This window comes from Sphaeramia orbicularis, chromosome 24 (genome assembly GCF_902148855.1).
Source record: "Sphaeramia orbicularis chromosome 24, fSphaOr1.1, whole genome shotgun sequence".
NCBI lineage: Eukaryota > Metazoa > Chordata > Actinopteri > Kurtiformes > Apogonidae > Sphaeramia > Sphaeramia orbicularis.
This window is the reverse complement of record NC_043979.1, coordinates 20878685-20900327: the sequence shown is the minus strand read 5'-3', so window position 1 is coordinate 20900327 and position 21643 is coordinate 20878685. Positions and strand designations below refer to the sequence as shown.

At 32.9% G+C, this 21643-nt stretch overlaps 2 protein-coding genes across 5 annotated transcripts in view; one reads left to right on the top strand and one right to left on the bottom strand.

Moving 5' to 3' along the window:
• Positions 1-1848: 1848 nt before the first annotated feature.
• leg1.1 (liver-enriched gene 1, tandem duplicate 1) lies at positions 1849-11390 on the top strand. The gene is made up of 8 exons (XM_030128559.1): positions 1849-2146; positions 2277-2363; positions 5483-5556; positions 5638-5739; positions 7732-7850; positions 9179-9320; positions 9434-9530; positions 11239-11390. The coding sequence occupies exons 1-8, from the start codon at positions 1849-1851 to the stop codon at positions 11388-11390; spliced, it is 1071 nt and encodes a 356-aa protein (XP_029984419.1).
• Positions 11391-18776: 7386 nt separating this feature from the next.
• Positions 18777-21643, bottom strand: part of dpf3 (double PHD fingers 3) — a 43600-nt gene continuing 40733 nt past the window's right edge. For all 4 annotated transcript variants that reach the window (XM_030128554.1, XM_030128556.1, XM_030128555.1 and 1 more), the window contains one exon: positions 18777-19295. In XM_030128554.1, the coding sequence (XP_029984414.1) occupies positions 19228-19295 (68 nt within the window). In that variant the 3' untranslated portion in view covers positions 18777-19227. The remainder of the gene's footprint in view (positions 19296-21643) is intronic.

Sequence of the window (21643 nt, the reverse complement as noted above, 5' to 3'; positions counted from 1 at the left end):
TCCATCCAAAGTTGCATTAATTTGTCTTGTTTTGATGATTGGAGAGTCTGACCACTGTGTAAAATCTTCAGCCATACCCGTCTCTTTTATCCTCAGTAGGGTTCTGTGGTGACAACTCCATGTCCCATGCTTCCTGAACCATTCTTTCACAATCTGACCCAGATGAATCCTGGTATCGTCATCTTGTCTGTGTCATCAGCGAAAGAAAAAAATCCATCGATGTTCGGACCTGGTCATTCAGTATCTTCAGGTTCAGCTGACTACTGAACCTAGACCTGACCAAATAGATCAACCCCGGACCATAACACTGCCCCCAAAGGCTTGTACTGTAGGCACTAAGCATGATGGGTAATTGCTTCATCTACCTCTCTTTCCACCCTGATGTATCCATCACTGTGGAACATCGTCAATCTGGACTCATCAGACCACATGATGTTTTCCACTGATCCACAGTCCAGTCTTTATGCTTCATAATAAACTGATGGTTGTTGAAGAAATGAGAAGCTACCGCATCAGATAGAATTGAAAAACTGAATTTGAAATATTAATCAATGTAGTAATTACCTCCGCCAAGGAACGGCGGAGGTAATGTTTTCATTGGGGTTTGTCTGTTTGTCTGTCTGTTAGCAAGATAACTGAAAAAGTTATGGATGAATTTGGATGAAATTTTCAGGAAATATTGATACCAGCACAAGGAACAAATGATTAAATTTTGGTGGTGATCGGGGGGGGGGGGGGGGGCTGATCTGCCTTGGTGGAGGTCTGCGTTCTTCGAGCGCTTTTCTAGTTTTATTTGTGTTTTTCATGTTAAGGGTTTGTTACCTCCGCCAAGGAATGTCAGAGGCTATGTTTTGATCGGGGTTTGTTTGTTACCTCCGTCAAGGAGGTTATGTTTTTGTCTGCATTGGTTTGTCTGTCTGTTTGTGTGCAAGAAAACTCAAAAAGTTATGGACAGATTTGGATGAAAATTTCAGGAAATGTTGATACTAGCACAAGGAACAAATGATTAAATTTTGGTGGTGACTGGGGGTGGGGGTGGGGGCACGGGAGCCCACTGATCTGCCTTGGCGGAGGTCTGCGCTGTCTTTTCTAGAAAAGCACTTGTAGAGCCCAGACCTCCGCCAAGCCAGATTAGTGGGGCCTCGTGGCCCGCCCCCCACCCCCAAGTACCACCAAAATTTAATCATTTGTTCCTTGTGCCAGTATCAACATTTCCTGAAATTTTCATCCAAATCCAGGACACTGATCTGCCTTGGCGGAGGTCTGCGCTCTACGAGTGCTTCTAGTTTGTTTGTTTGTTAGCAAGATAACTCAAAAAGTTATTGACGGATTTGGATGAAATTTTCAGGAAATGTTGATACTGGCACAAGGAACAAATGATTAAATTTTGGTGGTAATCAGGGGGTTGATCGATCTGCCTTAGCGGGGTGCTTTTCTAGCTATCCAATGGAATGATCCGAACTATTTTCTTAGTTAAAAGCAGATGATCATTTTTTGTTTGTTTGTTTTCTGGGCAGGGCAGTGTTTTACATGTAATGTAAAATTAATCTTTGTCGGAAAAGTGTGTTTCATGAGGTGACTGAGTGCTTTTGTCTCACGTTGCCCGCGTTCAACTTCATAGCCTATTGACTTTTCTGTCTTTGATTAACTTGGTCATACTTTTTGTGCACACAATCTCTGATCTATCTTTAAATAAGGCTCCACTGAAAAAAGTATGTGTTTACTCATGCAGGTTAGCGGGGGTCAGAATAGATACGCTGGAAGTACAAAAGCCTCATATCTCTTTGCCAACTCTCAGTCTAGACAGTAACTCTCAACTTCTCTTTCTGCAGGTCCAGCTCCTCAGCCATGCTGCGTCCGGCGGTCCTCTGCCTCTTACTGGCATGTACAGTGTCTTTTAGCAACGCCGCCGTTGTTGAAGACGGTGGCCTGCCCGTCATGTGGGCCCATGCAACTGATCAATTAGGTGACCTGCCAGTTGAGAATGGCATTTTGAATCCTGATGCCTGGCACTACCTTCATCGTATGAGCCTTTATCGGCTCATCATAGCTGCTACGGACCCATTTTTGGGAGTCATGGGACCAGGTCCTACAGAAAGCCCTGTTTGGGGACTGCCACTGCAGCTTGGATGGCTGCTAACATCAGGTAGGATGAAATATAGGGGAGTCAGTTTAGTTTGTTTTATAGTTTTCTTGATACAGTGAATCATTTAAAACTTACAGTAGCTTTTATTTCAGTGACTCACTCCCAAACTGAAAATGTGTCGTCTCTGTAGGGCGTCTCGCTGACCCAACTGGTGCTACAACTTGTGGTCTGCAAACTGGAGATACTATGTGTATATCTCCTAAGAGCTGGTGGGGCTGTAAGTATGACAAACACGCAATGTATGCAATTTTTTTGTTTGTTTGTTTGTTGTTGTTTTTATGTTTTTGTTTTTGTTTTTTAATGATGCATTTATATATGGGGGACACGGTGGTGCAGTGGATCGCACTCGTGCCTCACAGCAAGAAGGTCCTGGGTTTGATTCTAACACCAGTCGACGGGGGGGTGGGACCTTTCTGTGTGGACATGCACTGATAGGTTAATTGGTGAATCTAAATTGCCCATGGATGTGAATGTGAGAGTGATTGTCTCTATATGTCAGCTCTGTGATGAACTGGCGAAATGTCCAGGGTGTACCCCGCCTTCACCCATAAGTAGCTGGGATAGACTCCAAGCGACCCTAGTGAGGATAAAGCAGGTTCAGAAAATGAATGAATGAATAATATATTTATTAAATTTTCATTTTTCAAAACAGAAAACAAAGAAAAAACAAAAGCTCAGCACCACAATCAAAACAAAAATAGAGGTTTACAGCCAGCATAGAGATAGATTCCCATCACATTCATATCTATATAATATGATAAAAAAAAGTCCATTTAAGAGCAAATAAAAGCTCGAGACAGAACAGAGGACACATTTCATTCAGTATAGTCCAGCAGGGTTTCCAAATGCGACTGAGTGTGACGAGCTTAGAATGTGCCAAACATGTCAAAAAGTCAGGCGGAATGCGCTCCAGTATTAGCTTCCTCCATCCAGAAATAGTAGAGAGTTTATTAGAAGTCCAGTGTAGTAGTATATTCTTTCACAGAATGTTAAAATATTATACAGTTTCTTATTATGTTTATTACTTGTTTTTATGTTTTTATGTGATAGGTAGAAAACACATGTTGTCTACTAATTCTACTTTCTTTTTAATCTAACTTTTTCTTAACTATTATACACTGCATCTATCTATCTATCTATCTATCTATCTATCTATCTATCTATCTATCTATCTATCTATCTATCTATCTATCTATCTATCTATCTATCTATCTATCTATCTATCTATCTATCTATCTATCTATCTATCTATCTATCTATCTATCTATCTATCCATCCATCCATCCATCCATCCATCCATCCATCCATCCATCCATCCATCCATCTAGGAAATTATTATTTACAATCAGAGCACAAAAACTATTTTAGAAATTTAGGAGGTAGAACATTTAAAATCATAGTCATAGATAAAACAAAACAAAAAAAAAATCAATGTTGACAGAAATTAAGTAAAAACTGTCTCTGAGGCATTTTGGAAACAAAGATAACAATTTAAACCAAACTAACCAATGCAATGCAATGACATTTATCACTATATAAAACTATATTATAATTTTGTCATTATTGTTTTGTATCCCAGACCCGTTAGAAAAGAAGCACCTGAATTCAACATGTCCCAATACTTTTGTCCGTACAGTGTATCTATTTATCTATGCCTTTGTAAGCCTATCTATCTATCTATCTATCTATCTATCTATCTATCTATCTATCTATCTATCTATCTATCTATCTATCTATCTATCTATCTATCTATCTATCTATCTATCTATCTATCTATCCATCTATCCATCCATCCATCCATCCATCCATCCATCCATCTAGAAAATTATTATTTACAATCAGAGCACAAAAACTATTTCAGAAGTTTAGGAGGTAGAACATTTAAAATCATAGTCATAGATTTAAAAAAAATAAATGTTCAGAGAAATTAAGTAAAAAACATCTCTGAGGCATTTTGGAAACAAAGATAACAATTTAAACCAAACTAACCAATGCAATGCAATGACATTTATCACTATATAAAACTATATTATAATTTTGTCATTATTGTTTTGTATCCCAGACCCGTTAGAAAAGAAGCACCTGAATTCAACATGTCCCAATACTTTTGTCCGTACAGTGTATCTATTTATCTATGCCTTTGTAAGCCTATCTATCTATCTATCTATCTATCTATCTATCTATCTATCTATCTATCTATCTATCTATCTATCTATCTATCTATCTATCTATCTATCTATCTATCTATCTATCTATCTATCTATCTATCTATCTATCCATCCATCCATCCATCCATCCATCCATCCATCCATCTAGAAAATTATTATTTACAATCAGAGCACAAAAACTATTTCAGAAGTTTAGGAGGTAGAACATTTAAAATCATAGTCATAGATTTAAAAAAAATAAATGTTCAGAGAAATTAAGTAAAAAACATCTCTGAGGCATTTTGGAAACAAAGATAACAATTTAAACCAAACTAACCAATGCAATGCAATGACATTTATCACTATATAAAATTATATTTTAATTTTGTCATTATTGTTTTGTATCCCAGACCCCTGTTAGAAAAGAAACACCTGAATTCAACATGTCCCAATACTTTTGTCCGTACAGTGTATCTATTTATCTATGCCTTTGTAAGCCTATCTATCTATCTATCTATCTATCTATCTATCTATCTATCTATCTATCTATCTATCTATCTATCTATCTATCTATCTATCTATCTATCTATCTATCTATCTATCTATCTATCTATCTATCTATCTATCTATCTATCTATCTATCCATCCATCCATCCATCCATCCATCCATCCATCCATCCATCTAGAAAATTATTATTTACAATCAGAGCACAAAAACTATTTCAGAAGTTTAGGAGGTAGAACATTTAAAATCATAGTCATAGATTTAAAAAAAATAAATGTTCAGAGAAATTAAGTAAAAAACATCTCTGAGGCATTTTGGAAACAAAGATAACAATTTAAACCAAACTAACCAATGCAATGCAATGACATTTATCACTATATAAAATTATATTTTAATTTTGTCATTATTGTTTTGTATCCCAGACCCCTGTTAGAAAAGAAACACCTGAATTCAACATGTCCCAATACTTTTGTCCGTACAGTGTATCTATTTATCTATGCCTTTGTAAGCCTATCTATCTATCTATCTATCTATCTATCTATCTATCTATCTATCTATCTATCTATCTATCTATCTATCTATCTATCTATCTATCTATCTATCTATCTATCTATCTATCTATCTATCTATCTATACACACAAACAAACATACCTACTGTTCTACCTGACTGCTTGTATCTCCAGGTGTCAACTACTTTGGTTCTGTCATACCCTTCCTGTCTGGTGCACAGCAGGGCTTCTTTGGAGCAGGAGTTTCCGTATGTGTACAAATAAAATAAAAATTAAATACGCACAAATGTTAAATCTGATGATTTTAACAATGAATGTCATTTTATTAGGTCCAGATGCAGCAGCCTGCAGGAGAAGACTACTGTACCACCTATGATGACTGTAAAACTCGCTTCCCCGATGCCATTGATAATTGGGATAAATTTTATCAGGTACATCTAATACACACACTGTAAATGCATGCACACATTACAAGTTTTACTATAAAAAACAAATATAGAGTCTTGTATTGATCTAATGAATATACATTGTCTATAACACTTTGGATGTTTTACTCTTTTATTGATTAAAAAAACAATAATTATGGTCGGTATAATTTGGCTTTAACTCTTTTTTTTTTTTTTTTTTAATTAGTGATAGTTAACAAGACATTATGGACAGAAAAACAACAACAACACATAAACAAAAGGAAAATCAAACAAATAAACAAACCAACAACAACAACAATGACAGACTAATGACAAACAACAACGACAACATCATATTACAATGAAAAATATAATAAATATAAAGAGCAACTAAATAATATAGATTGATAAGAGACGATAGGGAAAAGGGGAAGAGAGGAGTATGAATGAAAGTGAGAAAAAGAGAGGGGAGAGTGAAGGGGAAAATAAAAATTATTGTAACTAGCGGCATTGTACCCGTGGTGCCATTGTATGATAGCATGACACCCTCCCGTGCTGCAACATTGATCGATCCAGATAGACACGAAACATGCATTATAGTAGGATAATGATAATGATAATAACAACAACACAAAAATATATACTAATAATACCAATAGTCTAATTTACTAGTATTATTAAGGTGGTGGTAGCGACGGAGGCACCCACAATACAACAGTGGGTTAAATAATGTAATATTTATAATAATCTATCTAAATCAATTACTATCAGTTTGAATTTATATTAATTAATTCAAAGTAACATGGCTTTAACTCTTCAATATCAAAGTAATAAACAAAATAATGAAAATGAGTCAGGTTCTGTCATGTTCCATATAAACTGAACGTGAACCTTGAGCCTCTTTTCAAGTCCAGATTCTCTACTAGGCTGAGGTCTGGGTTTTGACTGGACCACATCAGAACATTCACCATGTTGTCCTTAAACCATTTCTTTGTACCTTTCAGTGTACACCAAGGTTATTATCGTTAACGAAAACTAACAAAATGACGAAAACTAGAATTGTGAAAACATTTTCGTTGACTGAAATAAATAAAAACTATAATTAAAAGAAAAAAAACGATAACTAACTGAAACTGTATTGTGTGTTTACATAACTAACTACAACGGATACAAATTCTGGATTACATTCCCTTCGTTTTCGTCTTTGTCAATGTCGGATTGATATAAAATCAATTTATTTCCCTCAAGCAATTTTAGCTGCTGGCACCATAGGATATTTAACAGTCCGTCACTTGTCATCGCTTGTGGTTTAGAGTCGTCTTCTGGTCCCCACTCTACCTGGAAACATGGAGACTAAAGTTGGGAGAAAGCAGCAGAGTCCTGTCTGGGATTTATTTGAATAAAAAAAAAACTAAAACTAAACTAAAACTAAGCATTTAGAAAATAACGAATACTAGTAAAAACCAGCAAACCTGCTCTAAAAACTAATTAAAACTAACTGCATTAGAGGAAAAAAAAAGTCAAAACTAAATAAAACTAAACTATAATGAAAAATCCAAAACTATTATAACCTTGGTCTTGCTGGAAAATAAGTCTTTTCCTAAGTTGTAGTCATCTTACAGACTGAATCCGATCACTCTCCAGGATTTTACTGTATTTTTCTGCATGCATTTACACTCTACCGTTACAAACCACCTTTTCTTGAAGCTGCTTGGAGAGTTGTTTTGCCTTCATGGTGTGTACTCAGCTAATCTCTGTTTTATTTCATTTGGAAGGGGGTGAATATTTATGCAGTCACTTATTTTACATCATGTTATTTAAAATAATTGATGTTGCTTTGTAGAAATTTGTTTTCATCCATACACTGAGTATGATTTGTACATTCTTTTCTAAATGTTAAATTATATTGTCTATGAAAGCAATGGCAAAGCAATAAAAGTGCAAAACATCCAGGAAGCACATGCAAACTGTAGATACTGATTTATGACTTGTAATATTTTCCCTTTGTGTTTGAAGGGTCTCAGGGCTGCAGCTGAGTCTCCTCTTCCTGACAATGAGAAGAAAGATGCCCTCCTCGGTCTTTACTGGAAAGCCCAGATGGCTTCAACTTATGCCTCTGCAGCATGCAACAGCCTGTAATAAATCTATCTATCTATCTATCTATCTATCTATCTATCTATCTATCTATCTATCTATCTATCTATCTATCTATCTATCTATCTATCTATCTATCTATCTATCTATCTATCTATCTATCTATCTAGTCTAACCTAATCTAGTCTAATTTAGTCTAATCTATTCATATCTAATCTAATCTAGTCTAAACTAATGTAGTCTAATCTAATCTTGTCTAATCTAATATAATGTAGTCTAATTTAATCTAGTCTAATAAAATCTAATCCAGTCTAATTGAATCTACTCTACTCTAAAATAATCTAGTCTAATCTAATGTAATCTAGTCTTTTCTAATCAAATCTAATCTAGTCTAATCTAATCTAATCTAATGTAGTCTAATCTAATCTAGTCTAATCAAATCTAATCTAGTCTAATCTAATATAATGTAGTCTAATTTAATGTAATCTAGTCTTTTCTAATCTAATCTAATCTAATCTAGTCTAATCTAATATAATCTAGTCTAGTCTAATCGAAGCTAAAATAATCTACTCTAATGTAATCTAATCTAGTCTAATCTAATCTACTCTATTCTAATGTAATCTAGTCTAGTCTAATCAAATCTAATCTAGTCTAATCTAATCTTCTCTACTCTAATCTAATCTAATCTAATCTAATCTAATCTAATCTAATCTAATCTAATCCAATCCAATCTAATCTACTCTAATCTAATCTAGTCTAATCTAGTCTAATTGAATCCAATCTAGACTAATCTAATCTACTCTAATATAATGTACTCTAATCTAATGTAATTTAGTCTAGTCTAATCAAATCTAATCTAGTCTAATCTATCTATCTATCTATCTATCTATCTATCTATCTATCTATCTATCTATCTATCTATCTATCTATCTATCTATCTATCTATCTATCTATCTATCTATCCATCCATCCATCCATCCATCCATCCATCCATCCATCCATCCATCCATCCATCCACCCAGAAAATTATTATTTACAATCACAGCACAAAAACTATTTTAGAAATTTAGGAGGTAGAATATTTAAAATCATAGTCATAGATAAAAAAGAAAAAAAAAAAAAATCGACGTTGAGAGAAATTAAGTAAAAACCATCTCTGAGGCATTTTGGAAGCAAAGAAAATAATTTAAACCAAACTAACCAATGCAATGCAATGACATTTATCACTATATAAAACTATATTATAATTTTGTCATTATTGTTTTGTATCCCAGACCCCTGTTAGAAAAGAAACACCTGAATTCAACATGTCCCAATACTTGTCCGTATAGTGTATGTATTTCTCTATGCCTTTGTCTCTTTTCTGCAGGCAGAGTTCCTACTCCACTGTAGAGGTGACTTTCGCTAACAGTTGGCTAAACTCTGCAGAGTACGTAGCAGCAGCACATTTTCAATCGAACATCGAGAGAGCCGTGAAGTTTATGACCCCTCTGCCAGGACGCGTTTTACAGGTACATGGTAACAAAGCAACTTTATTTGATCATTTATTCCTATAAAACCAAATGTATTCTTTTTTTTGTTTGTTTTTACATCTTTGTCCTGATTGTCTCATGTCTTTTTCCAGGAGAATGACAGTCCACCTAACATCGCTGATCTGAGCACAGAGGAGAACCACACACTGAGAATCTTCTCTTGGATGAAGAATATGAATACACTCTTAGGTAAGATAAACACACACACACACTGTAAAAAAAAAATCTGTAATTTAACAGAATTTTTACCATTTATTTTACAGATTTTTCCTGTATTTTTAAGATACAGTAAAATATCAATGAAATTACAAAAATAGACTGCGATTTTACATATCATATGTAAAAGAACATGAAACAACTGTAACTGTGAATAACTGTAAAATTTCCATTTATTAAAAGATTTTTTTTTTCATAGAAAAATACAGTTAAAATACATTTACAAATGTATTGTAGTTTCAAAAATATTTATTTTCTATTTATGAGATTAAACTGTTAATTTAAAGTTTAATACTGTAAAAAAATAAATAAATAAAACGAGATAAAATTACTGACAACCATTAAAGAAGTATTTGTTCTGTAAGTTTAACAAGACTTGTTTGTTAATTGACAAATATCTTGTGTAATTACGGGAGGTTTCACAACAAAAATGTTGAATAAATGTATTTTTGTGAATGTATAACATGTATAAGCACTGATAAACTGTGGATTGTACAACTTAGTCTCATTGAAAATTATTTGTATATATATTTATAGGTAATTTGATTGTTTTAATACATGAAAATATTCTTTATTAAACATTAAAAAGTCAAAAAAATATGCACTTGCACATTGCAAATTATTTGTGACCTCTCATGTGTTTGATAAGCTGATAACTGTCACATCTTAGCTGAGCAACCAAACCAGATTTGTAGTTTTTAACACGTCCAGTCACTCTGTATGCCCTTATACTACCTGGATTTATCATTAACTATAACCACATGCAGCTGCAGTTTATATCAAATTAATTTAATTTTGTTTCAACATAGCTCCATACTTTCCAATATACACTGCAAAAATCCAAATCTTACCAAATGTATTTTTCTCATTTCTAGTCAAAATATCTCATCACACTTAAAATAAGACATAATAACTTGTAAGTGAGATAACAGAATTTACTTTTAGACAATACATCTTGAAAGTCTTATTTCAAGAAATCTTACCAAAATAATTTTCACTTGTTCCATTAGCAGATTTTTTTTGCTTAATTCAAGATTTTTTTTTGGTTTAATTCAAGCAAAAATGGAACAAGTGAAAATTATGCAAAAAATTAAGCAAAAAAATCTTAAATTAAGCAACAAAATCTGCCAATGGAACAAGTGAAAATTATGCAAATATTAAGCAAAAAAAAATCTTAAATTAAGCAACAAAATCTGCCAATGGAACAAGTGAAAATTCTGCAAAAATTAAGCAAAAAAAAAAAAAATCTTGAATTAAGCAAATTGTCCAAATACAATTTTTATCTGTGGATTTTACACCTTAGCCTCATTGAAAATTATTTGCATATATATTTATAGGTAATTTCATTGTTTTAATACATGAAAATATTCTTTATTAAACATTAAAATGCCAAAAAAAATGCAAAATCTCATGTAAATTTAAGGCAAAAAACTGTATTTTAATTATGGAAAATTACTGTATTTTTATGAGATGGTTATTTTCCGTTATTTTACAGTATTTTTTCGGCACCCCTGCTGCCGGAATAATATCATTTTTTTTACTTTTTTTTTTTTTTTTTACAGTGCATGTAGCGTATCATAAGTGCAGGTATCATAAGAAAGAGCCTGAACATGATATAAAACAAATTGCAAATCAGGAATAATATAATAATATAAGTGGTTATGTGTGTGTGTTGTACCAGGCGGCCGGCTGGTGACCACATGGCAGAGCGCTATGTGTTCAGTGACTACAAGAGAAAAAGGCAGAGAAATGTTGGAGCAGCTCTTGCTGGATCCCGGCTTCGCTACAAGCACTTTCGTGGGTATCATCACTTCAATGGGTACAAGTTGCTGAGACCAACAGACACTGACCTCCACAACACACGAACAAAAACACCAAAGAAATACACAGTTTGTATATAATGCTTATAATGTACAATGTGTACTTTTTGTGCAATTAAGCAAAAATAGTCATGTAATTATTTGAAGGTTACAGTTTAAAGAAGGTAATCCTAACTTTGCCATGACATTGTTCTGTTCACTCTTTTGAAAGTGATTGTCTCACTAAACTGTGAAACCAACTCTCACTGGTATCAGTCTGCCTTTTTTTAATGCACTTCAGCAACAAATTCACAGCATACAAACTGAAACAAGACAGAAAAGGGTCAACAGCACAGGTGTCAAACATGCGGCCAAATCCGGCCCGCCTGATGAATCTGTGAAATACAAAAATTACGAGGCAAACATTGTCATATCAGAGGATGAATGGGATGAGATAAATGAACAGCAGTGGAGAACAACTTGCTCCTTATCATGGAGAGAACACGGGTGGAAGAACATCATAAGACTCTTTAGAACACCAGCACAGACAAAGTATCATGACACAAACTGTTGGAGATTATGTGGAGATGATAAAGCTGACCATTTCCATGTATTCTGGGGTTGTCTCTCCATTGGTAGCTACTGGCAGGAGCTTAAGAATTGTATGGAAAAAGTACTGAAGGCAGACCTTCCATGTACATTTGAGGTACTATATCTGGGGAAACTGGACATAAACTTTTCTAGATCTGGGGACAAACATATTTATAGAATAATGCTGATTGCAAGCAAAAAAGCAATTACCAGAAAGTGGATGAAGAATGAGGTACCTAAGGTTGAGGACTGGGTTGAGGTAATACACAATATTTACGTGATGGAAAAGCTCACTTTTTCTCTGAGACTGGACGTGGATAGATTTAAAAGAATTTGGGAAAACTGGATAGAGTACATAAAACCAATTAGGTCTGATTTTATCTGAGATGTATATTGTGGAAAAAAAAAAAAAACCCTAGTTCATGCTACAGAGGTTTGGTTTGTTCTTGTCAATTATATTTGTGTATTTGTTTTGGTTTAATATATTCCCTGCACTGGTAACATAGTAAAACTCTGTCAGTGTAACCGGGCAAAATGTAAGGTGTAATGCATAGAACCACGAAGTCCCGGGCATAATTTTATTTATGTACTTGGAAAGGAATGGTCATTCCCTAATTTGATTTAAAGCAAAAGAATGAGGATATCTTTACCTTTCTTTTTTTCTTTTTTTTTTCTATATTTTCTATTTTTTGATTGTCATATTTAATTTAAAAGATATTACATTTGGAGGAGAGTGGAAAGAGAAAGAAAAAAAACAAAAAACAAAAACTCAGTCATTATGTACCAGCTGTATGTGGAATGTATTTTATAATGTTCAATAAAAAGATAATTATATAAAAAAAACAATAATAATTAAAAAGAAATACAAAAATTACACTGAAGATATTAACAACCAGTTGTGTCAAAATCATTTTAACCCTCCAGTATCCAGGTGCGCTTTTTAGGCACACTTTGCACTTTGTGTTAAAAAACTTCAAATTATTTTTCACAATTTAAATAAGGTTAGAATTCAAAAGTTGTTCATTTGTGCATGATCTTTAAAATTCTGCCCACCAACTAAAATTTGCACATTGTAAACAAAAGAAAATTACAAGACTACCATCTGTCTCCCAAGTGTGCCTAAAACGCACTATTTCTTCCATTAGAACCACTGTTTTTGATCCGAAAGCTATTAAGGCATAAATCCTGTTTTTACTGATATCTGGGCTTCATTTGAGAGGTGAGGGTCTAAATTAATTTATTAACGTTGTTAATGTTGCTGTTAATCATTGACATATGCCGGGCTGCAAAAATCAAATAATATGTAATCCAATTTTTATGTAGTATTTTGAAAAAAAAAAAAACATATTTTGTGTTTTTTGCATCAAAAAATGTAGTGACATCATGATGAAAAGAGATCATTTAAAGGGTTAAAAAAATGTAAAATAAATGATCTTTTGATATGTATGATTAGGGCTGACCTTTATTTACCAAAATAAAATCAAATTAGAGCAGAAAAATAAATCAATATATAATATTTAATAGTTTGAGTCATAGGTGTGCATTTTTGCACACTTGTTGACAGATGCTAGTTTTTTTGAACATTTGACCTAGCGCCAAAAATAATAATGCAAATTAACCAGTGTTGGAGTTAATTATTGACATATGCCAGGATGTAAAAATCAAATAATATGTGATTCACTTTTCAAGTAGTATATTGAAAAAAAATATTTTTTTGTGTTTTTTGCATCTAAAAAAATGGTTTGTTTACATTACAAACACAGCATTTAAAAGGTTAAAAAAATGTGACAATTATTGAGTATTTGGTATTTTTATTTATGGCTCAAGTTGATGAAATATAAAAAAAAAAAAAGCGTAAAAGAATTAAAAACAAACTGTATGAAAAATTTTTGACATTATTCCACAAGTGTGCCAAAATGGCACACTTGGTGCTTAATAGGGGCCCTGCTGGATGGGACACCGGAGGGTTAATTCAGGTTCCACATACAGACACATACAGTCCAATTAGATTTCAAGTAGGTCAGCCCAGTAAAATATTATCATAATAACCTATAAATAATGACAACCCCAAATTTTCTGGGTTTTTTTTTTTTTGGTGTAAAAAAGTAAAATTATATGAAAATGTTTACATTATCAAACTATACTTTTACAAAAAATGTGAATAACCTGAACAAATATGAACAAACGGCAATGTCTTAAGAAAAGTAAACGCAATTTTACCATATTCTGCCTGTTACAAAATGTTTTGTGCGATTGTAATGCACATGTAAACGATAAACTGATAAACCGAGGCAGAATATTGTAAAAAATTGCACTTGTTTTTCTTAAGACAATTCAAGTTGTTCATGTTATTCAGATTTTTATGGAAACTTTATAGATGTAAACCTGATCATAATATAATTTTACATTTTTCACAGTTATTATTTTACTGGTCCGGCCCACTTGAGATCAAATTGGGCTGAACGTGGCCCCTGAACTAAAATGAGTTTGACACCCCTGGTCGACAGTGATGTGTTCATGACTCAGTGTCCAAAATCAAGAACTGATGCCACTAAAAACACACTCTGGAGTGTGTTGTAATTGAGGTGAAGTGAGGTGAAGGTGTTATCAGGAGCTGTTCTGCAGTCCAATAGCACCCCCCAGTGGTAGTTTAGTGGAAGTGCACACAGATCTGTATTTGGCAGTGGGTTCTGACTTATCATGTTCAATCTGTGGAGGTGACGTATTCTGTATGTAACCAGAAGGGCACTCAAAGAGGCCAAGGCCAATAGTTAGTCCTGTTCCACCATATTATTGAATCACAAATAAGTTCAACAAACAAATCCACTTTGTCAGTTGATTCCACAACATATACATCATTTTTATGAGAATAATGAACCTATAACCTGTTGAGTGTACTGTATATCCATGCTGCAGATCAGTGTTTTTCAACCTTGGGGTCAGAACCCATGTAGGGTCACCTGAAATTTTTAGTAATTGATAAAAATAAAGAAAAAAAATCCAAATAAAAAATATATGGTGCGTTGAGAGACAATCCCAATCCATAAAAGACATGACAAACTGTGAGTCTGAAACTGAAGCACTGTGGTTCTGTTTATCTTTCAAATGTTCATTGTGGTCGGTTTCAGATGCTGCAGCTCTTACATAATTCATAGTTTGAGTTCTTGTTTGTTCAGTATTAATTGTCAGCCTTGTAAATCCAAGCTGGACTGACTGTACATATCCTGACCAAGGAAAATAAAATTCTCACTTTGTGCAGTAATCTACACCTGGCTTTTCTGCCTCCGTCCAGAATAATATACATTATATAGACTAAATGTGTCTAAAATTAATGTTTATTTGCAACATAGTATAGCAAACTATTACAAGATCAAAACCAAATTAACCCTTTCACGCATGAATTATGAGAACCTTAATCAAGATTTTTTTTTTCCTGAGTGTTTTTATTCCTTTTTAGGCATGAAAAAAAACAATGTTCTTTTTTTTTTTTTTAAATGAACCTGTTTTCTATGGTGCTACACAAATGTCCACTCAGCTGAACGCCGTTCGTTTACTTTTTTAAGCAAAGAAACACGCATTTATTATAATAACCTATAAATAATGACCCCCCCCACCCAAATAAATAATGACCCACCCCAAATTTTTTTTTTTTTTTTTTTTTTTTTTTTTTTTTTTTTTTGTGGTGTAAAAAAGTAAAATTACATGAAAATGTTTACATTACCAAACTATACTTTTACAAAAAATGTGAATAGCCTGAACAAATATGAACAAACTGCAATGTCTTAAGAAAACTAAATGCAATTTTACCAATATTCTGCCTGTTACTAAATGTTTTGTAAATTGTAATGCACATGTAAATGATAAACTGATAAACCGAGGCAGAATATTGTTAAAATGGCACTTGTTTTTCTTAAGGCAATTCAAGTTGTTCATGTTATTTAGAATTTTTAAGGAAACTTTGTTGATGTAAACTTGATCATAATATAATTGTACTTTTTTCACTGTTATCATTTTACTGGTTCGGCCCACTTGAGATCAAATTGGGCTGAATGTGGCCCCTGAACTAAAATGAGTTTGACACCCCTGGTCTAAACTTTCATTCTTTTCAAAACTTTTTAAAAATATGCCACCAAAAAAATGCAAAAAAGTGTGAGAAAGGCACATGTAAAAAACATGTGTGTTCAATTTGGAAAAAAAAAAAAATCGGGTGAATAGTGTCAGAGAAATGGGTTGGACAAATGTTCTACGAATAAATTTTCAAAAATTTGTACAAAAAAAAAAAAAATCAAAAAATTTAAATTCCTGCATCAAACTGTGCACTGTATTTCTCCTAATGATGAAGAACATGTGTCACAACCAGAAAGATGAATGGAATTCCTGGTATATTCCTTGTACATTCTTACTACACCCCCACCCACTGATACAAGGTAAGATGATTTGTGAAAAAGTCTTTATTTCAACACAAAACAAAACATTACATTAACAAAATACAACAAACACCTTTAACCACTGTGTGGTGATGGAATCGAATAACAAAACCAGCAAAGACGTTTTAAAAAGGAAGACACAGAGGGCCACTATGCCCACCTTGGAAGAGCACATAAATCCATCTGTATGTCCTCAATAACATTATGTTTCTAAACTAGGTCATGATTGTCTGTAAAAAAAAGCAATATCAAACACAAATTCACAAAACAAAGCACAAATGTAGAATGTGATATCCTGTCCAGGCCTGCACATAACGCATTCATAATGGGTTTTATTTGTACATTTCTGAGCATATTCTCTGTGTTTCTTCTTCATCATACTGCTCAGTGTAAAACCACACTATAAGAGGAGGCATTGAAAGCTCTGTGTTCCAATATTCAAATATATCACTTAACCAACACGTAATAAAAATGCCCAGGATACAAAATAAACTGCATGAAGAATTATGCATGATTTTAGATTTTTACCTACACTATACCATTTTTTTCTCAGATTTTCACCACACAGTTATGAGCCAAAGAGTGGAAGGTTTAACAATAAACACATTTCACTCGCACATTGCAAATTATTTGTGACCTCTCATGTGTTTGGTAAACTGATAACTGTCACATCTTAGCTGAGCAACCAAACCAGACTTGTAGTTTTTAAACAAGTCCAATCACTTTGTATGCCCTTATACTACCTGGATTTATCACTAACTATAACCACATGCAGCTGCAGTTTATATTTATTTCAACATAGCTCCATACGTTCCAATATACACAGCAAAAATCTAAACCTTACCAAGTGAATTTTTTGCATTTCTAGTCAAAATATCTCATCACACTTAAAATAAGACATAATAACTTGTGAGATAAAAGAACTTACTTTTAGACAATACATCTTGAAAGTCTTATTTCAAGAAATCTTACCAAGATAATTTTCACTTGTTCCATTGGCTGATTTTTTTTTGCTTGAATTAAGCAAAGAAATCTTGAATTAAGCAAAAAAAAAAAAAAAAATCTGCCAATGGAACAAGTGAAAATTACACAAAAATTAAGCAAAACAAATCTTAAATTAAGCAAAAAAAATTCTGCCAGTGGAACAAGTGAAAATTATGCAATAATTAAGCAGAAAAATCTTAAATTAAGCAACAAAATTTGCCAGTGGAACAAGTGAAAATTATGCAAAAATTAAGCAAAAAAAAAAAAAAAAAAAAATCCACCAATGGAACAAGTGAAAATTATGCAAAAAATTAAGCAAAAAAATCTTGAATTAAGCAAAAAAAAAAAATCGGCCAATGGAACAAGTGAAAATTATGCAAAAATTAAGCAAAAAAATCTTGAATTAAGCAAAAAAAATCCGCCAATGGAACAAGTGAAAATTATGCGAAAATTAAGCAAAAAAATCTTGAATTAAGCAAAAAAAAAATCCGCCAATGGAACAAGTGAAAATTATGCGAAAATTAAGCAAAAAAATCTTGAATTAAGCAAAAAAAAAAAAAAAAAAATCAGCCAATGGAACAAGTGAAAATTATGCAAAAATTAAACAAAAAATCTTAAATTAAGCAACAAAATCTGCCAATGGAACAAGTGGAAATCATCTTGGTAAGATTCCTTGAAATAAGATTTTCCAGATCAATTGTCTAAAAATAAGTTCTTATATCTCACTGAAAAGTTCCTCTTTAGGTGATTATGTTTTATTTTAAGTGTGATGAGATATTTTGACTAGAAATGAGAAAAATACACTTGGTAAGATTTAGATTCTTGCATTGTATTATTACTAGTTGATCAAATTAGTCAGTTTGTGTTTAGGAACACAGTGAATTAAGTTTTTATTACTTATTACAATAATGTCCATAACAGAAACACAGAAATAACAGTGAATATAAACATGTTTCAGTCTTTGTCAAGAAATGCTGGATATTTTGCAACATGTTACACTGAGCACCATGATTCTCTAGTTACCGAAAGGATAAAAAAAAAAAAAAAAAAAAAAAGATGTGGATGAAAAATGTTACCACGTACCAAAAGGAATGATAGTTTCAGTTGTTTTATGATCCCATTTCCTCTTAGCACTGGACATAAATTTCTCCAAAGCTTGACAAAATCTGTGAATGATGGCGTTGCTAAAAGTGAGTCTGTCCAGATATAAAATAGGAACGTCACTGTAAAGTCTAAACACAGGAGAGGAGTACAGCTGGAGGGGGAGATTTAAACAAACATCAGTCAAACCCACTCAGGTTCCCCCAACGGAGATCTCGAACAGAGAAAGTGGGGGGGGGGGAGCTGCTTTAGCAAATACTGTGGAATAAATGACTTTCCACATGAAATAAATTGAAAACAGCGTGAAAAAAAAAACAAAAAACAGCCGCCGTGCAGATTTTTCGAGATGTTTGGTCTAAATTAGCATGAATTTCACATACTGTACATACTTTATGCGCAACACAGTATCAATCTTGCTTTGGCTTCTTGGCATTTGCTGGGAGGCGAGGTAGAGAAACGACTGAATGGCTGACTTGTGGATGACATTGCATGTTGATGCCGTTTGCATCTGGAGTGTTGCTTGGCTAAATGAGAGGTAGAGGATCTCTGCGCCTCACACAAGAAACTGCCCTGAGCCTGCGAACGCATTGCAGTGTGTGTGTATGTGTGTGAGAGAGACAAGCTCGAGTGTGTGTGTACCTGTGTTCAGCTCTACTGGAGTAAAAGCTTTAAGTCTTTCTACTGTGTGGGCATGTCAAACAGTTATATACAGTATATATGTACAAATATATAGACTGAGTGCATGCGTGTGTTGAGACGTCCTGGCTGTTACGCCTCACCGTAGGCTGAGGCCTTGTCTTTTAACAGGTCCAGACACAAGTGACAGCTCCAGCTCCCTGTGGAAAGTTAGACAGAAACACAGGCTGAAACCTTCTTCTCCATATATAGCCTCTGAATGGAACTTCTCCCAAACATACAAGTACAAGACACATATACATATTATTAGCCCTCCATCCATGTATATGAAACCCTAAGACAATGGTTTTCAACCTTGGGGTCGGGACCACATGTGGGGTCGCCTGGAATTCAAATGGGGTCGCCTGAAATTTCTAGTCATTGATAAAAAATTAAAATTTACTTATAAAAATTTACATTATCAGCAGTGGCTCCCAACCTTTTTTGCCTCGTGATCCCATTTTAACATCACAAATTTCTGGCGACCCCATATATTGAAAACAGAGACATTTTTTTGGGCTAAAATGAATTTGTTTTTGAACATAGAATAATTTGCAGTACTATGTTGCAAGTAAATGTTATTTTTAGACAACATTTAGACGATATAATGTAAATTTTTATTAGTAAGTTTTATTTTTTTATATAAATTATTAGAAATTTCAGGCGACCCCAGATATTCAAAACGGAGAGATTTTATTTGCTAAAATTAATTTGTTTTTGATTGTGTAATATTTTGCTATAATATGTTGCAAATAAACATTAATTTTAGGCAACATTTAGGGTATATAACAGTGATTTTCAACCTTTTCACCTGGAATTCAAATGGGGTCACCTGAAATTTCGAGTAATTGATAAAAAATTAAAACTTACAAATAAAAATTTACATTATATCGCCTAAATTTTGCCTAAAATTAACATTAATTTGCAATATATTATAGCAAACTATTACACGATCAAAAACAAATTAATTTTAGCAAATAAAATGTCTCTGTTTTCAATGTCTGGGGTCGCCTGAAATTTGTGATGTTAAAATGGGGTCACGAGCCAAAAAAGGTTGGGAACCACTGCAATATAATGTCAATTTATATTAGTAAGTTTAGATTTTTTATTAATTACTATAAATTTCAGGCGACCCCATTTGAATTCCAGGCGACCCCAGACATTCAAAACGGAGACATTTTATTTGCTAAATTAATTTGGTTTTGATCGTGTAATAGTTTGCTAAAATATATTGCAAATAAATGTTAATTTTTGGCAACATTTAGGATATATAACAGCGATTTTCAACCTTTTCACCTGGAATTCAAATGGGGTCGCCTGAAATTTCTAGTCATTGATAAAAAATTAAAATTTACTTATAAAAATTTACATTATCAGCAGTGGCTCCCAACCTTTTTGCCTCGTGATCCCATTTTAACATCACAAATTTCTGGCGACCCCATATATTGAAAACAGAGACATTTTTTTGGGCTAAAATTAATTTGTTTTTGATTGTGTAATAGTTTAAAATATAATATGTTGCAAATAAATGTTAATTATAGGCAACATTTAGGCTATATAACAGTGATTTTCAACATTTTCACCTGGAATTCAAATGGGGTCGCCTGAAATTTCTAGTAATTGCTAAAAAATTAAAACTTACTAATAAAAATTTACATAATATCACCTAAATTTTGCCTAAAATTAACATTGCAATGTATCAGTATGTAGCAAACTATTACACGATCAAAAACAAATTAATTTTAGCAAATAAAATGTCTCCGTTTTGAATGTCTGGGGTTGCCTGAAATTTCTAAGAATTTATAGAAAAAAAAATTTAAAAATTAAAACTTAATAATAAAATTCACATGATATAGCCTAAATGTTGCCTAAAATTAACCTTTATTTGCAACATATTATAGTAAACTATTACACAATCAAAAACAAATTAATTTTAGCGAATAAAATGTCTCCGTTTTGAATGTCTGGGGTCGCCTGGAATTCAAATGGGATCGCCTGAAATTTATAGTAATTAATAAAAAATTAAAACTTACTAATAAAAACAGACATTATATTGCAGTGGTTCCCAACCTTTTTTGGCTCCTGGCCCCATTTTAACATCACAAATTTCTGGCGACCCCAGACATTCAAAACGGAGACATTTTATTGGGCTAAAATTAATTTGTTCTTGATTGTGTAATAGTTTGCTATAATATATTGCAAATTAATGTTAATTTTAAGGCAGCATTTAGGCTATATAATGTAAATTTTTATGAGTAAATTTTAATTTTTTATCAATTACTAGAAATTTCAGGTGACCCCATTTGAATTCCAGGTGAAAAGGTTGAAAATCACTGTTATATAGCCTAAATGCTGCCTAAAATTAACGTTTATTTGCAATATATTAAAGCAAACTATTACATGATCAAAAACAAATTAATTTTAGCAAATAAAATGTCTGCTATATAATGTAAATTTTTATTAGTAAGTTTTCATTTTTATTAATTACTAGAAATTTCAAGTGACCCCA